Below are 13,316 nucleotides of genomic sequence, written 5' to 3'. Positions count from 1 at the left end.
TCTCGGGGGGTGGGCGTCCAGCACCCAAACTGGCCAACCAGGTGTGGGGGGCGTCCAGCACAGCCTCCAAGTGCGTTTCGGGTGTGCGACCCTGCCCTGCTTACCCAGAGCAGGGCAGGGGCCTGGCCTGTGGGCGCACTTACCCCTCTGGGACAGGCGGGGAGTTCCCCAGCCATCCAGCAGGAGGAACCCAGGCAGGAGCTTCAGTGAGATGCAGGTCTGGGCACAAAGCAATGGGACCGTTGTGGGGAATCCTACAGGAATTTACTGAAAGCACTTAAGACAACAAGCCTGCTTCCAGAACCAGCTCTGCTTCTCCTTGCAAAAGCCTCAGACAGGGCATCGAGGCTGGAGTTGAAGGGGTGCATCCCTTGTCCCTGTGAGAAGCCACGGAGCCCCCGAGGCCCAGAGCAGGGCCCACACTGCAGAGAGAGGAGCCTGCTCCAGGCAGTGAGCAGCATGCAGGCCTCAGGACAGTGTGCCAGCGGCCAGGGGTCAGGGCCCAGAAACAGCCTGCCCCGGGCACCCGGCCCTGTGAGTGAAGCCGCTGTGCCTGTGGCCACTGCGCTTCTGGGGACTGTGGCCAGCATTGTGCTCCCCACAGGGGTGCCTTCAGGCATAGCTGGCCCTGGAGACCTGGGTTCAGCACCTGGAGAACTCGGGCATCTGTGTGCTGTCAGAGCACAAGATTCTTGCCGGGTCTCGCCCAAAGCCCAAACCCCAAGTCTGCAGCCTGAGCTCTGCCCAAGGCCTATGGACTCCGCATACGGGACCCTGAACCCATAGCCTCTGACACCCAAACTGCCCACTGCTCACTTCCTCCCTCTCCAGCACTCGCCGCCTCCACACCACACGCACCCCCACCACGGACACACGCACCATCGCTGGGACCACAGCAGCGCGGGCTCAGAGTGAGGGCCCGGAGGTCTTTATTTCTGTGCCGGAGGTGGGAGGGTGTGGGTCGCCCTGAGGGCGGTGGCGCTGCCCCTTCAAGGAGCAGCTGGACCTTCACCCCGAGGCTGGGGGGCCTTCCAGGTGGGGAGTCCAGGTGTCTTTCCCCAAAAGTTCTGCTGCCCTGGCCGTGAACCGGGCCCAGCTGTCAGAGGAGCAGCAATGCTGGAGCCATCTCTGTGTCTCTGTGCAGGCTGGGGAGAAGCCATGGAGGTGGGGAGGCCACAGTCCAGCGGGAGGGCAGGTCCCCCTGCAGGCTAGTGCCCCTTGCTGGCGACCACCTGACTGTGCCCGGAGTCTCTGGCCAGGTGGGTGCCAGCACAGGACACCAGGAGCTGCCATCTCGTTTCAGCGCAGGGCACCCCTACCCTGGGAATCAGCTCCCCCAGGAAGGGTGTGACAAGGGAACAGGACGCTGCTGCAAGGTGGGGTGCTCAGGGCCCGCGGGGACGCCCGCGTGGCGGGTCTCAGCAGCTGCCAGGGCCCCGGGCGAGGGCAGCTGAAGAGGGCCAGATGGTGCCCCCTCCCCCAGGACCCCCTAGGTCTCCCCATCACCATCCCCACCCACAGGCTCCCCAGAGGCAGAGGCGGGAAGGAGAGCAGGGCTGGGACTGGAGTGCCGGGGCTTCCGCGGGAACGGGAACACCCTGCAGGCGAGAAGGGGCCTGAGCGCTTGGCTGCCAGCCCACCCGCCCACTGCCCTGGGCACTGCCTAGCTCACCGCCGCTTGGTCTCCGGGGGCACCACGGCCTCCACCAGCAGGTCTCTGTACAAGTCTGACTTCAAGAAGCGCGGGTAGGAGTCCTGTGAGAGACAGCATCCCGCCCTGAGCCGTTCCTGTTCCTGCTCAGCCAGCACGGCTGGGCTTGCCTGGGACCGGGCCTCGGAGAGGCCCCCCTCCCCAGACCAGCTCAGACTCAGGGAGACCAGCCCCCATTGGGACAGGAACCTCCAGCGACAGGGACCCGGTGTCCCTGGTTCTCTGGGACCGCAGAGAGAGGGTGAGGGCGTGGGTCAGGATGACACAGGATTCAGTAAAAAGGGTTAGGAACCTATGAACCCAGAAAAATAAACATGCGTTTACATCGTTAACTTCAGGTGGAGGTATAAACAAGATTCAGTGGAAGGTGCTTTGCTTTGTAGGTTAGATTTTGAAACACTGCGGATGTTTCACGTGATTATAAAATAAATAAGTGATTTAAACAAACATTGTAAGTGAAGTGGGGACAGGTGAAGCTGGGCGTCAAGTGGGTGACATCGCCCTGACCACACGTAACCAAGCATCCAAGGGGCTCCAGCCAAAGGACCAAGGAAAAAAAAACAGTAAACGGCTGTCAGTGACTTTGAATGGCAGTGCTGTGATCCTCGGTTCAGCTACTGAGGGAATCTAGGGGAAAAGTTGAGTGATTATAATGGTACTACTGAGAACCCAGATTTTCAGAAAGGGAGTGAGGAGAGAGAGGTCAAGGGAACACTATAATCGTGATTCCAAATTAGAAGCTTCAGTATGAACTCCTGGTGTTTTATTTAAAACATGCCCTGATTCTGTCCACCGTAAGGCCTGGTAACCATGACTACCCCTGACACTACAGACCAGTCTGGTTTGCAGGTCAAGGCTTCCGAACTCCACTACAGGGGGAAGGCCGAGGCCTCAGGGAACTGCTGGCTCTGGGGCAGGATGGCCCCGTAGAAAGGAAGGAAGCACCACAGGTTTCAGACACACCACAGGACTTGAGAGCAGCCAGCCGAGGGGGGGTTTCTGCACCTCCTGTGAGATGAGAGGGCTAAAAGCCCATCCCATACAGCGAAAATGTGAATGGACAATGGCACTGAAGACATCCCAGTATCACCAACTGCCCTCAGCAGATCCCGGGGCTCCAACTGCCTATTCTGAAAAGTGGTAGAGGAGGAACCAAGTCCATCTCTCCGTCCTGTCTCTCCTCTCCGATCAGCACCGCTGGGCCAGCAACATGGAGAGAGGAGGCAGTGGTGTGTGAGACCGCGGGCCTGGGTGAGGCTGTCAAGGTGGGCTTCGCCACGAGAAGAGACGGCTGGCCCTGCGTCCCTCCTGAGTGGAGAACACGCAGCCACCACCTGTGCAGCAGCAATAAAGACCCAGCACAGTGAAAAATACAAATAAATTTAAGATCCCATGTGCCACAACTGGAGATGCTGCTTGCTGTAGCTAAGACCTGGTGCAGTCAAATAAATAAATAAAAATAAAAAATATTTTAAAAATACAAAAAAGTAAATAAAGAATACTGTTGGTGTTTGGGATGTGATGCTGGTCTCTGTGGCCACATTGAAAGGAGTTAGAGGTGGGCATTTCCTTTAAGGGAACTTCCTGCAACACCTACAGACAGGGAGTCTGGAAATGGCTTTCAAGTCAAGGAGGGCAGTGGGCAGGAGGGACGGTGAGTCTGGACAGGCCTGGAATGCAGTCTGACCCCAGCTCCCGGGGGGATAGGGACACCCACCTTCTTCATCAGCAGGTAGATGTGCTGCTGGGCGTCGTCCAGCACATGGCGGTGGGGCTGGCTCAGGCCCGCCAACGTCTGCTCCATTGTCCGGCTGTCGATGTTGACCCAGCGAGCGGCGCCAGGGGCCAGGAACTGCCTGTGCAGGGGGTGGGGAGCCTGGCGGATCAGGCCCACGGGGCTGCCCACGGCCTCCCCCCTAGCCCGCAGCACTCACTGGTACACCGTGTCCACCAGGTCAGCGACCCGGGCCTGGCTTCCGTGGCGCAGCTCCTCACAGGCCTCCCAGAAGCTGAGGTTCTCGGCTGGGGGTCCAGGCACCAAGTCAGGCCCACCACAGGCTTCTGGGCACCTGGGGTCAGGGGGCGAGGGTGGGGCTCGAGCAGGCAGCAGGGTGGGGGCTTCTCACCACTGAACTCTTTCCCGAGAAAGTCCATGAAGTGGGCCCGTCCCACAGGGTCTTCCAGGAGCTCCCAGAAGCTGAAGGCCCACTGCTCCACGCGGAGCCTGGTGGGCACGGCCGCGCTGGTGGAGGGCGGGCGGGTCAAGAGCTTGAGGAATGGGGTGGGCACACCTGCACCCCTGGCCCACCTGCTCACTGGCCCACCTGCTCACCTGGGTGCGTTCACGGCCCAGTAGGCATCGTCATCCGTGACCCAGGGGTTGCTGGGCAGGCACCCCGACATGATGGGGTCGTGTGGCCCATGCTGGCTGCTAAACTTCAGGTACCTGGGGGTGGGGCGGTGCCAGGGCCGCTGCAGGGGGGCTGTGGGGACCAGGGTGCAGGGGGAAGGGTCTGGGCTCGGGGTGCCAGCCGCCACCGCCATCCTACTCACGCCTCGAGGCAGGTGGAGGACTTCACCCGGGCTCGGCCCAGCGCCCGGCGTAAGCACTCGACCTAGGACAGGAGGCCTGTGAAGGGGGCCAGGCCTGGGAGCCACCAGCCCCCCGCCCTCTCCTCCCCCCACCTACCTCCCGCCTGTAGAAATCCACGGTCTTGGTCTGCAAGGGGCCGGTGGGCTGCAGTTAGAAGGCAGGCCCCTCTGGGGCCTGATGTCCCACCCCTGCCCTGCCCCTCAGAGCCCCTGCCTCTATTGCAGGATCTGACTTTTCAGGAAGCTCCCTGGGGCCCCGAGTCTGGAGGTTCCAGGGTGTTGACCAAGCCCTTGGATGCTCAGAGCTGCCTGAGGTTCCTCAACTGTCACTACTTCCTGCTTAAACATACCACAGGGAGGGGAGAGGCATGGCACCCCCAGAACACCTGTGATGCCCACCTTCCCTCTCAGCTGACTTTGATGGAAGTGACAAAACCGTGACCACAGAGTATGATCCTTAAGTCGGGAAGACCAGAAGAACCTGGGCTGTTGCGGGTGTCATGGGATCTGACTGAGGACTCAACAGCGACCAAGTTCAGACGTGTGTCCTGGTTCAGTCACGCTCTGGAGAGCGTGGTTCTTTCTGCCCGGGTCCCTTGGGCCCGGAGCCCTGCCCACCCCACCAAGGCCCTGCAGACCCTGATGCTGCCCTGGCTGGGGGAACCCCCCACCATAGGGTCCGCTGTACTCACTTGCACCCAGGGCAGCAGGTGGGAGGCAAGAGAAAATGAGTTAGCAGGGGTCTGGGGTGGGGGCAGTGAGGCAAGGAGCAGAGCAGATCAGCCGAAGAGACCGACGGAGCGCGCCGAGGGGTCTGACGACAGGTGGGCGGGCAGGCCACAGCAGGCCCCCCGCGGTGAGGGGGCGGGGCCTGGGGCACACGGGGCGGGGTGGGGCGGGGTGGGGGCGGGGCGCTCCCGCAGGGCCCTCACCTTCCGCACTCCCGCCGTGCCGGGGCCCCGCCCTGGCCCCTGCTCCAGCACGCTGGGGACCCCGGGCTGCAGAGACAAGAGGAAGTGGGGGCACAGCTCGGGTGGACTGCGGAGACCCTCCTGACCCCCGACACTGAAGCTCCGACCGTGTCACCCCCACTGAGGAAACGTGCTCAGAGGAGCCTGGGCCCTGTCTCCTGTCTGCCCACCCGTTCCCAGGGCACCCTGCCCGCCCAGCCCACCCTGTCTCCTCTCCAGCCCTGACCCAGCTCCTCAGGTGAAGCCCACGATCTGCCCCAGGCCTCTCGTCCTTCGTCGCCTGGGCCAAGCTCACCCCAGGCTCTGGGCTGCTCAGACTGGAACCCTGGGCGGCCCTGCTGAACCCGTGGGGTCCTGCCGCCCCATTCCCATGGGCGCCCACCCCGCGGGAGGTGGCAACTGCCCTCCCCGCTCGCGGCCCTCAGCCCACGGCACGGCCTCCGCCACGCCTGCCCGTGTCACCTCCCTTCCCTGAGCCCAGGACAGGGTGGAGCGTTAGGGGTCATCTTCCCAGACAGGCCAGCTACACCTGATGGGGTCATCACGCTCCCGGTGCCTGCTCCCACGGGGACATTCCCCAGCGCACCTACTGCGGTCAACTGGCACTGCCCGCACAGCTGATGGCTGCCGGGCTCTCCAGCGGGACCTCAACCCACCTTCCAGGCCCCAGGCCAGCGTCCCAGGAGACTCCGGCCTGCAACCTCAGCCCCTCCCACTGCAGCAAAGCCTGGCCCCCACTCGCCCCCCAGAGCCTTCAGGTGACCCCACCCCTCCCCCCAAAGGCCTCGGGTGCCCCCCTCAGCCCCCCAGGGCCTTCAGCTGTTCTCCGTCAGATTCCTTAGACCCAGAGAGAAGCAGGTGGGCCCTGGTCTGCGGGCAGGGGCGGCGCAGGCCTGGCCTTGTGACCTCTGGGTTGTGACGAACCACAGAAAGAGAACTTCCTGTCACCTGACAGAACCCCTAAAAGCATGTCCTTCCCAGGGATCAGAAAGGAGGTCCTGCTCAGCGAGCACGTGAGGGAGCACACTGACCCTGGGCAGGACCCCACGGCTGTGCAAGAACCTTCCCCAGGGGCTCACCGGGGGCCTGTTCACCAGCCAGTACGTCTGCTCCTGGCACGCGATGACCAGCCTGTCCCCCTTCCCGCGCTGCTTAGCTGCCCTGTCGGGGTGCGCAAAGATGGAGGGACACCGCGTACACGCCAGCAGCCCCACCCTCAGGCCAAGGCCTGGACGGTCCCGCTCAGGAGGGTGCAGGGTGAGCGGGCGGCCTCACCGCAGCTGCTCCCGGGCCTGCATCATCACCAGGTCCCACGCGTGGCTGATCTTCCTGTGCAGCTGGTGGTAGTGCTCCTGGGCAGGGTCAAGGTCTCCAGTGGGACCCTCCCTCCTGCGCCCATCTCAGGGGCGCAGACGCCCACCTCCCTTTGAGTCACTCCATATGCTCCAGGGCCTCAAGAGGGGACTGGCATCCCCGGGCTGGGTTCAGCCCGTGAAGGGAAGGATGCCTACCTTCTCGTGGTCCACCAGGGCGCCCTGCTTTCGGATGTTCTTCTTGGCTAGGTAGATGGCTGGAAGGGCAGGCACGGGCTGCAGAGGAGCATCGGCTCCCCTCCCCTGCGACCTCACACCCGAGGCCACTAGCCCGAGGCTTCACCCCTCCTCACTCACCATAGTCCAGCTCGGCGGCTGGCCACAGGGTGCTCGTCCAGAAATAGGGCGTCTGGCAAGGGGAAGGAACAAAGGTTTCTGGGACTTTCTGGGCCTTCCCCACCCCAAGAGTTTGTCCCCACCCTCTCAGCTCCCTTGGGAAGAGACTGGGCAGGCTGGAGGGCATCTGCCGACCACCCCCAGGTTCAGCTGACCACCTGCCATTCCCTGACTCCAGGCTTCCTGCCCAGGACCCTGACGCAGTTGCAGTTCTGGGGGCTGGGACTGAGGGCAGGCTCTGCCGGGGTCCCTGGTGTGGCCAGGAGGGGGACCCCATAATGATTGAGGACACACACTGAGATGCAGCGCTGCCTTCTTCAGGGCCCTGGCAGTGGGGGAGGCCTAAGGCCCTGGGTAAGCTGGCGGGGTCCTCTGCAGGGACTACCCTTAGTTCCTCCCCATGACCTGGCCTTTCTGTCACGGGGACACTTCCACTCCAGGCCTTTTGGGGAGTGGCTAGCAGACCACCAGGCCTGCAGTCCTGCTCCAACCACAGCCCCGCCCCTCCAGGGAGTCCCCCACCGGGGTGGGGGGGGGGGTGCTGCCATGGGGGTGCCCCACCTGCTCCCAGTCCAGACTGACCTGGAATCTATAGGGCGTCTCATCCGGCCGGAGTTCGAGGCGGCGGGGGTCGCGCAGTGGGTAGAGGTAGCCGTGCCGCACGAGTAGGCTGCCCAGGTGCAGGGCCTCTGGGAAGCCAGGCGGTGAACTCTCAGGAGCGGGAGGAGCCAGCGGGCTTGGCCCCGGCCCCAGGGCCACGTGGGGCGCAGGAAGAGCAACGGCGGCCCCTTACCGTCCTCCGCGATGGAGTACTTCTGGATCAGCCACTCCACGATGTCGCTGCCTGCGCGGCAGAGGTCGGGGTGAGCCGAGGCCTCGGCGGGTCCCCCACCCGCCCCCGCCCGCAGCGGCCTCACCGTTCACCGCGTGCGGGATGACGGTGACGAGCAGGCGCTGGCTCCGCATCCTCACGCCCTGGTCGGGGTCCTGCATGGTCACGACCATCCGCTCCATCTGCGCGGAGGAGGTTGAGGGGCTAAGGCGGCCGGCCTGCCCCACCCCCAGATCCCGCTTCCCAGGAACCGGCCGGGACGCGCCGGATCAGTGTGCCCGGAGATTAACGCGCACTGATGGTGCGATTTCAGGCCGAGTCGCGGGGCCTTGGGGGGGAGGGGCGCGGGCGAGGGGCGACCGCAGCCCCAGGGTCTCCGTCGCCCCACCCTGCTCTCACAGGGCCATCGCCCCTGACCCGCGGCCACACGCGCGCGCTCGCGTAGCGGCCACACTCGCGCGCATCCGCACTCACTGCTCTCCGGCCTCTCTCGGCCTCGCGTGCCGGGAAATCGGGGGGGGGGGGAGCCGGCGGGACCCCGGCACCCACCTTACTCAGATGCGGCCTCTGCACGCGGGGGTGCCCGCCGAGGGGCGCGGGGTCGGCGGCCATGGCAAAGGCAGGCCGGGCGCGGCGAGGGTGTCCGCGCGCCCCGCCCCGCTCCGGCCGCCGCCCGGCCCCGCCCGCGTGTTCGCCCGCAGCGGCCTCGAGGTCTGGGGCTGGGGGGCGCGCGAGAGTCAGAGCATCCGCCTCACGACAAGCTCCCCTCACGACACGACAAATCGATGTCCGTGGGGACTTGCCTGGCGCTTCGAGGGGGTCTTGGCCCCACCCGGACAACGTGGGGGATGAGAGAACCGGGTGGGGGAGGTTCAGAGATGGGCGAGGACTCGGGGAAAGGCTGGGGCGCAACACAGGAGAGGACTCTGGGAGGGGAGCGTCTTGGGGGAGGAGAAGCCGGGGAGGGTGGCCTAGGTGGGGGACCCCGACTGAGGGTCTGCTGTGACCCCTCCTCCATACCTGCTGGGTGCCGGGCGGTGAGCCTTGCGGGGGCTGTGGGGTCTGGGTGAGGGGTCGACCAGACCACGGAGTTGTGGTACCCGTGTGAACGTGTGCCTGACCCCCGCGGTGCTCCCGAGTTGGGGGAACACTGTTGCGCAGGGGTGCGGGTGGGGGTCCTTGAGGCTTGGGGAAGACTGCAGGCAGCACCCTTCCCCTCAGCTGCACAGGGGCCTGAGGGGCCCTTTGGAGAGCAGAGACCCCACCCAGGTTACCCTGAGGCTGTGGGAGACTGTGGGATGGGGCTTTACTGCAAAGAGATCTCAGCACCTGCTCTGGAGATTCGTGGGCATTCTCTGGGCTGAGGGCCCAGCCTGGCCATTTCTCTCCCTCCTCCAGCAATTTGGCTTCCCACACCCCTTTGTTGGGGCCTTTCTAAAGTGTGCAGACAGGTCTATTTCTGTTTTTTAGGTGCTGGGGGGTGGGGCAGGATGTTGGCGTTGGCCTTTGGCCAGAAGCCTCAGTCATGGCAATCTGAATGCATTTCCACTGCTGGCAAAACCAGGTCCAGAATGAGCTGGGGAGGGGCCTGGAGGAGCCCCCTACCCCTCCAGGCATCACTCTCCCCTAGATCCCAGGGAAACCCACCCATCCACCCAGCCCCACCCACACAGGTCGGGTCAGGCTGACCGCAGGCCTACCTAGCTGTCCTCTTCCAGAGAGGCTGAAAGTCACCAGAGGCCAGAGCTGTCCCCAGTCTGGGGACGAGTGGCCTCCTGGGCCCCGGCAGTGGGGGAGGTGGGTGGGATGTGACCCTCGAGGGGCTGGGGAGATCCTGCCTCGGAGAGATTGTGGGCAGGCGGGCTCCAGAGGGAATGGTCCCTGCCCAGCCCACGTGCCCCCAGCAGTACGGCCTCCTGGCCTCCTCCTAAGATAGAGGCTCCTTTGGGCAAGGGCAGATCTGAGCCTCGGGTGTCCTCAGAAACGGAGGGGGGGACTCAGGGATGTAAGAAAGCTGGGGGACTCCGGCTCGTGTTCTGTCCCCCACCCACAAGGTGACCTACAGGGCCCCAGCCTGTGGTCCAGCTCACCGCACCCCTGCCCCGCTGACCCCCATCTGCCTGCCGCAGGGTCTGTTTAGGCATCGAGACCAGAGACCCCTTCTGTGTTTCCTCTCAGCTCTCCACCTCCCCATCCTGTTTTGAATCAGTCTCTTTTCTCCCCCAACCAGGGACAGGGGCTTCGGGAGCACAGACATACAAAGGCTCCTCCACCCAGGCCGCCCAGGCACAGCCCAGTCAGCAAACACTCGCATCGTGGCGGGGTGCCTCACTGTGTGGAGGACCCCGGCCCTGCGTGTGGACGCTGGCCCGTCTGCGCTGATGCGGGTGAACCTCTGGGGTGCGCAGCTCCCCCCGCACCCCCGAGGCTGGGCACACTCCAGGGGTCCCCTCGGCCCAGAGGGAAGCTCTAGAGGGTGTAGGAGGAGGTGGGGGCGCCAGGTGAGGCCTGCGTTGCCGTCAGGTAACAAGAGCCTGGGGATTTGTGGGGGGGACGCACCTGCTCCCCTCGGCGCCCCGGGCCGCAACCGCCCCGCCCAGAGGGCTTCCCCGGAGACTCCCCAGACTCCCGGCGGCGCCGCGGGGGTGGGGCCGCCCTGATGGCCAGAGCGGGGTGCAGGCGGGGCGGAAGGCTGGGACCGTGACCGCGGCCGTGTGCGTCTGTGTCCGCGGCGGCCGTGCGGGGTCCGGGTGCGCCCGCGGCGGGGACGACCAGGTGCCGGCGCCGAGCGGGCGACACGCGCGTCTCTGCGGGGCTGCGCGGGGTCCGCGGAGCGGCTGGGGGCGCGCGGCGCGGGCGCGGCGCTGGGCGCGGGGGGCGCTCCCGGCCGGGATGAGCTCACCGCAGTCGCGCCGGGGCTGAGCGCCGAGCCGGGCGGCGGCGGGGCGGGCGGCGGCTCCTCGGCGGCTCGGCGGCGGGGCCGGGCCGCGGGCCACCATGCTGGGCCTGGACGCGTGCGAGCTGGGGGCGCAGCTGCTGGAACTGCTCCGGCTGGCGCTGTGCGCCCGAGGTGAGCGGCCCGACTGGGGCCAGGGCGGCCACGTGGGCGGGGGGCTCTGGGCGGGGGCGCTCAGCCCAGGGCGGACCGGCTTCTCCCCCGCGGAAACTTTGGGGGCGCTCGTGGGGACCTTGCGGCGCGGTCCCCCCGCCGCGCTCTTGCGAGGGTGGGGGGCTTCTCCCAGGCTAGACAGTCATGGGGCAAGGAGCCAAGAGGGGGCGGGTCTGCTTGTGAAGCCAGGATCGCAGGGGGTCCCCTCTCCCCTGGGGAACCTGCCCCTGAGGTCCGCTCTCACTTGGGTGGGGCTCGTGCCCCTTGGTGAGGGTGAGGAGCCCGCGGAGACCAGGGCGCAGTGGGCAGGGACTCAGAGACCTGGCCCCAGGGCACCATGGGAGCCAGCTCCCGGGACTGTGCCAAGGGCTGGGAGTGACCCCCGTTAAGGCCCGGGGACTGGGCTCAGCTGACGGGGTCTGAAAGCTCCTGGGGTGGTGGCCTCAGAACATAAGCAGAGGGGTTTGGAGAGAACCACCCCTACTCTTCAGGAGCATCGTGTGGGGGAACCCCCTGCGCCGTGGGGAGGCCTTCAGGGAAGCCAGCTCGGGGCAGTGTGGCGGGGACCCAGAGCTGTCCCAGAGCGCTGTGGGAATGGGGCCTGGGGGCCTTGCAGGGTGTCGGGGCGAAGCCTCTGCTCCAGAGATCTCGGTGGTCACTGCTCTGCAGTGTGGACCCCAGCCTCCAGGACTGCTCCCCATCTGGGCCCTTCCCTCTCCTCACCTTTGGCCTCAGAGTCGGGCGGGGGGAGCTCGGCACAAAGGGTTGGGTCAGGGGAAGGTGGCTGGTGCCTCCAGGGGCCCCTTGCCTCGTCTCTGGGAGCCTCCTGAACCAGTGAGGCCCCTCCTGAAGAGGCTGGGCGTGGGCGCTGGTTTGCATCTTCCTGCCCACCCCGCTCCCAGAGCCCTCATCGGCTGCCTCTTCAGTTCCCTCCTTTGGGCTGTGGGAGGTCCCGCTGGCCATATGGCAGACTCCAGCAAAGACCAGGGTCAGCTGGCAGCAGCTGCTCACACGGCCTCCCCAAACCCCAGTCCTCCTGACTGACAAAGAGGGGGGGCAGCTGCCACCAGAAGAGGCGCTGGACGAGGCCGTGCCCGAGTACCGGGCCCCAGGGAAGAAGAGCCTCCTGGAGATCCAGCGGCTGGATCCGGATGACGAGAGCCTGGTCAAGTACAAGCGGGCCCTGCTGGGGCCTGTGCCGCCTGCCATGGGTACGCCCGCCCCCTGGGCCTGGGGGGAGGGCGGGGGGAGGGGCACCTGTAGACTCCCGGTTTCTCTTCAGATCCAAGCCTGCCCAATGTTCAGGTGACCAGGCTGACACTGATATCTGAGCAGGCCCCGGGGCCCATCATCATGGACCTCACAGGTAACTCCCAGATGCCTGGCGTGACCCCGAGCCCCAGGCAGGGACCTCACAGGTAACCTCTTCAGAATATGAACTGATCTTTGGGGTAGAGACCTGGGCTCATCACCATGGACCTCTTAGGACCCAATTCCAAGTCCTCAGACTGCAGAGCCCACAGACACAGGCCCCTGTGGGGGCTCCGGGCTCAGGGTCTCATCCTCACAGGAGTTCATGCTTAGCTGCACTTTCCCTAACAGGGGAGTTGGCTGCGCTGAAAAACCAGGTGTTTGTCCTGAAGGAGGGTGTTGATTACAAAGTGAAGATTACCTTCAAGGTGAGGGAGCTGTCATGGGGGACACCAGCCAGCCCCAGGCCCACCCCCAGAAGTTCCCGTTAACACTGTCTGTCCCTCAGGTGAACAGGGAGATCGTCAGTGGACTGAAGTGTCTGCATCACACCTACCGCCACGGCCTGCGAGGTGAGGGTGGGGTGCGGGGGGCAGCCGGGGTCGGGCTCGGGGTGGGGGGCAGAGGGCAGCCCCCAGTGCCCTTGTTCCCCCGCAGTGGACAAAGCCGTCTACATGGTGGGCAGTTACGGCCCGAGCGCCCAGGAGTACGAGTTCGTGACTCCGGTGGAGGAGGCGCCCCGGGGCGCGCTGGTGCGGGGCGCCTACGTGGTTACGTCCTTCTTCACCGATGACGACAGGACTGCCCACCTGTCCTGGGAGTGGGGCCTCCACGTCTGCCAGGACTGGGAACGCTGAGCACCCCGCCCTGGGGCCTCTTCCCACCGGCCTCCCCACCTCTATCAGCTGCTGCAAGGGACCCCTGAGCGTTCCCCGGCCCCTCAGTGACCAGACCCCCCACCCTCCGTCCTGTACCGGGATGCCCCCCCAGGCCTGGCACTGTGCCCTGAACAGTCCTATTAAACGTCGCTCTGTCTCGGTGCCCTTGGTGTCGCCTGTCTGCCTCCCCTCCCCGGGTGGGGGGGGGCTCCCGGCCTTATCTCTCCTGCAACCAGGCCTGGGTGCCACGTGGCGGCTGCTGC

General features: G+C 65.6%; 2 protein-coding genes across 3 annotated transcripts; one reads left to right on the top strand and one right to left on the bottom strand.

Annotated features, from left to right (window-relative positions):
• Positions 1-877: 877 nt before the first annotated feature.
• RGS11 (regulator of G protein signaling 11) lies at positions 878-8,516 on the bottom strand. 2 transcript variants are annotated; one of them, XM_055409002.2, is made up of 17 exons: positions 8,365-8,492; positions 7,901-7,997; positions 7,777-7,827; positions 7,566-7,672; positions 6,945-6,996; positions 6,786-6,844; positions 6,550-6,626; positions 6,354-6,435; positions 5,236-5,301; positions 4,401-4,424; positions 4,265-4,326; positions 4,044-4,157; positions 3,838-3,953; positions 3,646-3,733; positions 3,429-3,567; positions 1,673-1,755; positions 878-1,598 (listed from the first exon to the last, which is right to left on the bottom strand). In XM_055409002.2, exons 1-17 carry the CDS (start codon positions 8,425-8,427, stop codon positions 1,490-1,492), a joined length of 1,389 nt encoding a protein of 462 aa, XP_055264977.1. In that variant the 5' UTR covers positions 8,428-8,492; the 3' UTR covers positions 878-1,489. The 2 variants fall into 2 exon arrangements, with proteins under 2 accessions (XP_055264977.1, XP_055264976.1); XM_055409001.2 differs by having other exon boundaries at positions 879-1,598; positions 4,401-4,430; positions 8,365-8,516.
• A 1,143-nt stretch (positions 8,517-9,659) lies between these two features.
• ARHGDIG (Rho GDP dissociation inhibitor gamma) lies at positions 9,660-13,209 on the top strand. The gene is made up of 6 exons (XM_055409003.2): positions 9,660-10,885; positions 11,956-12,135; positions 12,207-12,290; positions 12,527-12,603; positions 12,684-12,747; positions 12,833-13,209. Exons 1-6 carry the CDS (start codon positions 10,813-10,815, stop codon positions 13,030-13,032), a joined length of 678 nt encoding a protein of 225 aa, XP_055264978.2. The 5' UTR covers positions 9,660-10,812; the 3' UTR covers positions 13,033-13,209.
• The last annotated feature ends 107 nt before the right edge of the window (positions 13,210-13,316 follow it).

Source organism: Moschus berezovskii, chromosome 27, assembly GCF_049115385.1.
Source record: "Moschus berezovskii isolate FMDL1 chromosome 27, NW_MosBer_1.0, whole genome shotgun sequence".
NCBI classification, from domain to species: domain Eukaryota; kingdom Metazoa; phylum Chordata; class Mammalia; order Artiodactyla; family Moschidae; genus Moschus; species Moschus berezovskii.
The sequence above is the reverse complement of the archived record's forward strand: the minus strand, read 5'-3'. Positions and strand labels throughout refer to the sequence as shown.

Excerpts from the sequence above, each read along its gene's own strand:
- ARHGDIG (XM_055409003.2), top strand. The coding sequence starts at position 10,813 with ATGCTGGGCCTGGACGCGTGCGAGCTGGGGGCGCAGCTGCTGGAACTG. Across the intron at positions 12,291-12,526 it reads CATCATCATGGACCTCACAG|GGGAGTTGGCTGCGCTGAAA; the intron begins GTAACTCCCAGA and ends TTTCCCTAACAG. Across the intron at positions 12,748-12,832 it reads CTACCGCCACGGCCTGCGAG|TGGACAAAGCCGTCTACATG; the intron begins GTGAGGGTGGGG and ends GTTCCCCCGCAG.
- RGS11 (XM_055409001.2), bottom strand. The coding sequence starts at position 8,427 with ATGGCCGCCGACCCCGCGCCCCTCGGCGGGCACCCCCGCGTGCAGAGG. Across the intron at positions 7,828-7,900 it reads CATCCCGCACGCGGTGAACG|GCAGCGACATCGTGGAGTGG; the intron begins GTGAGGCCGCTG and ends TCTGCCGCGCAG. Across the intron at positions 4,158-4,264 it reads TCCTCCACCTGCCTCGAGGC|GTACCTGAAGTTTAGCAGCC; the intron begins GTGAGTAGGATG and ends CCCCACCCCCAG.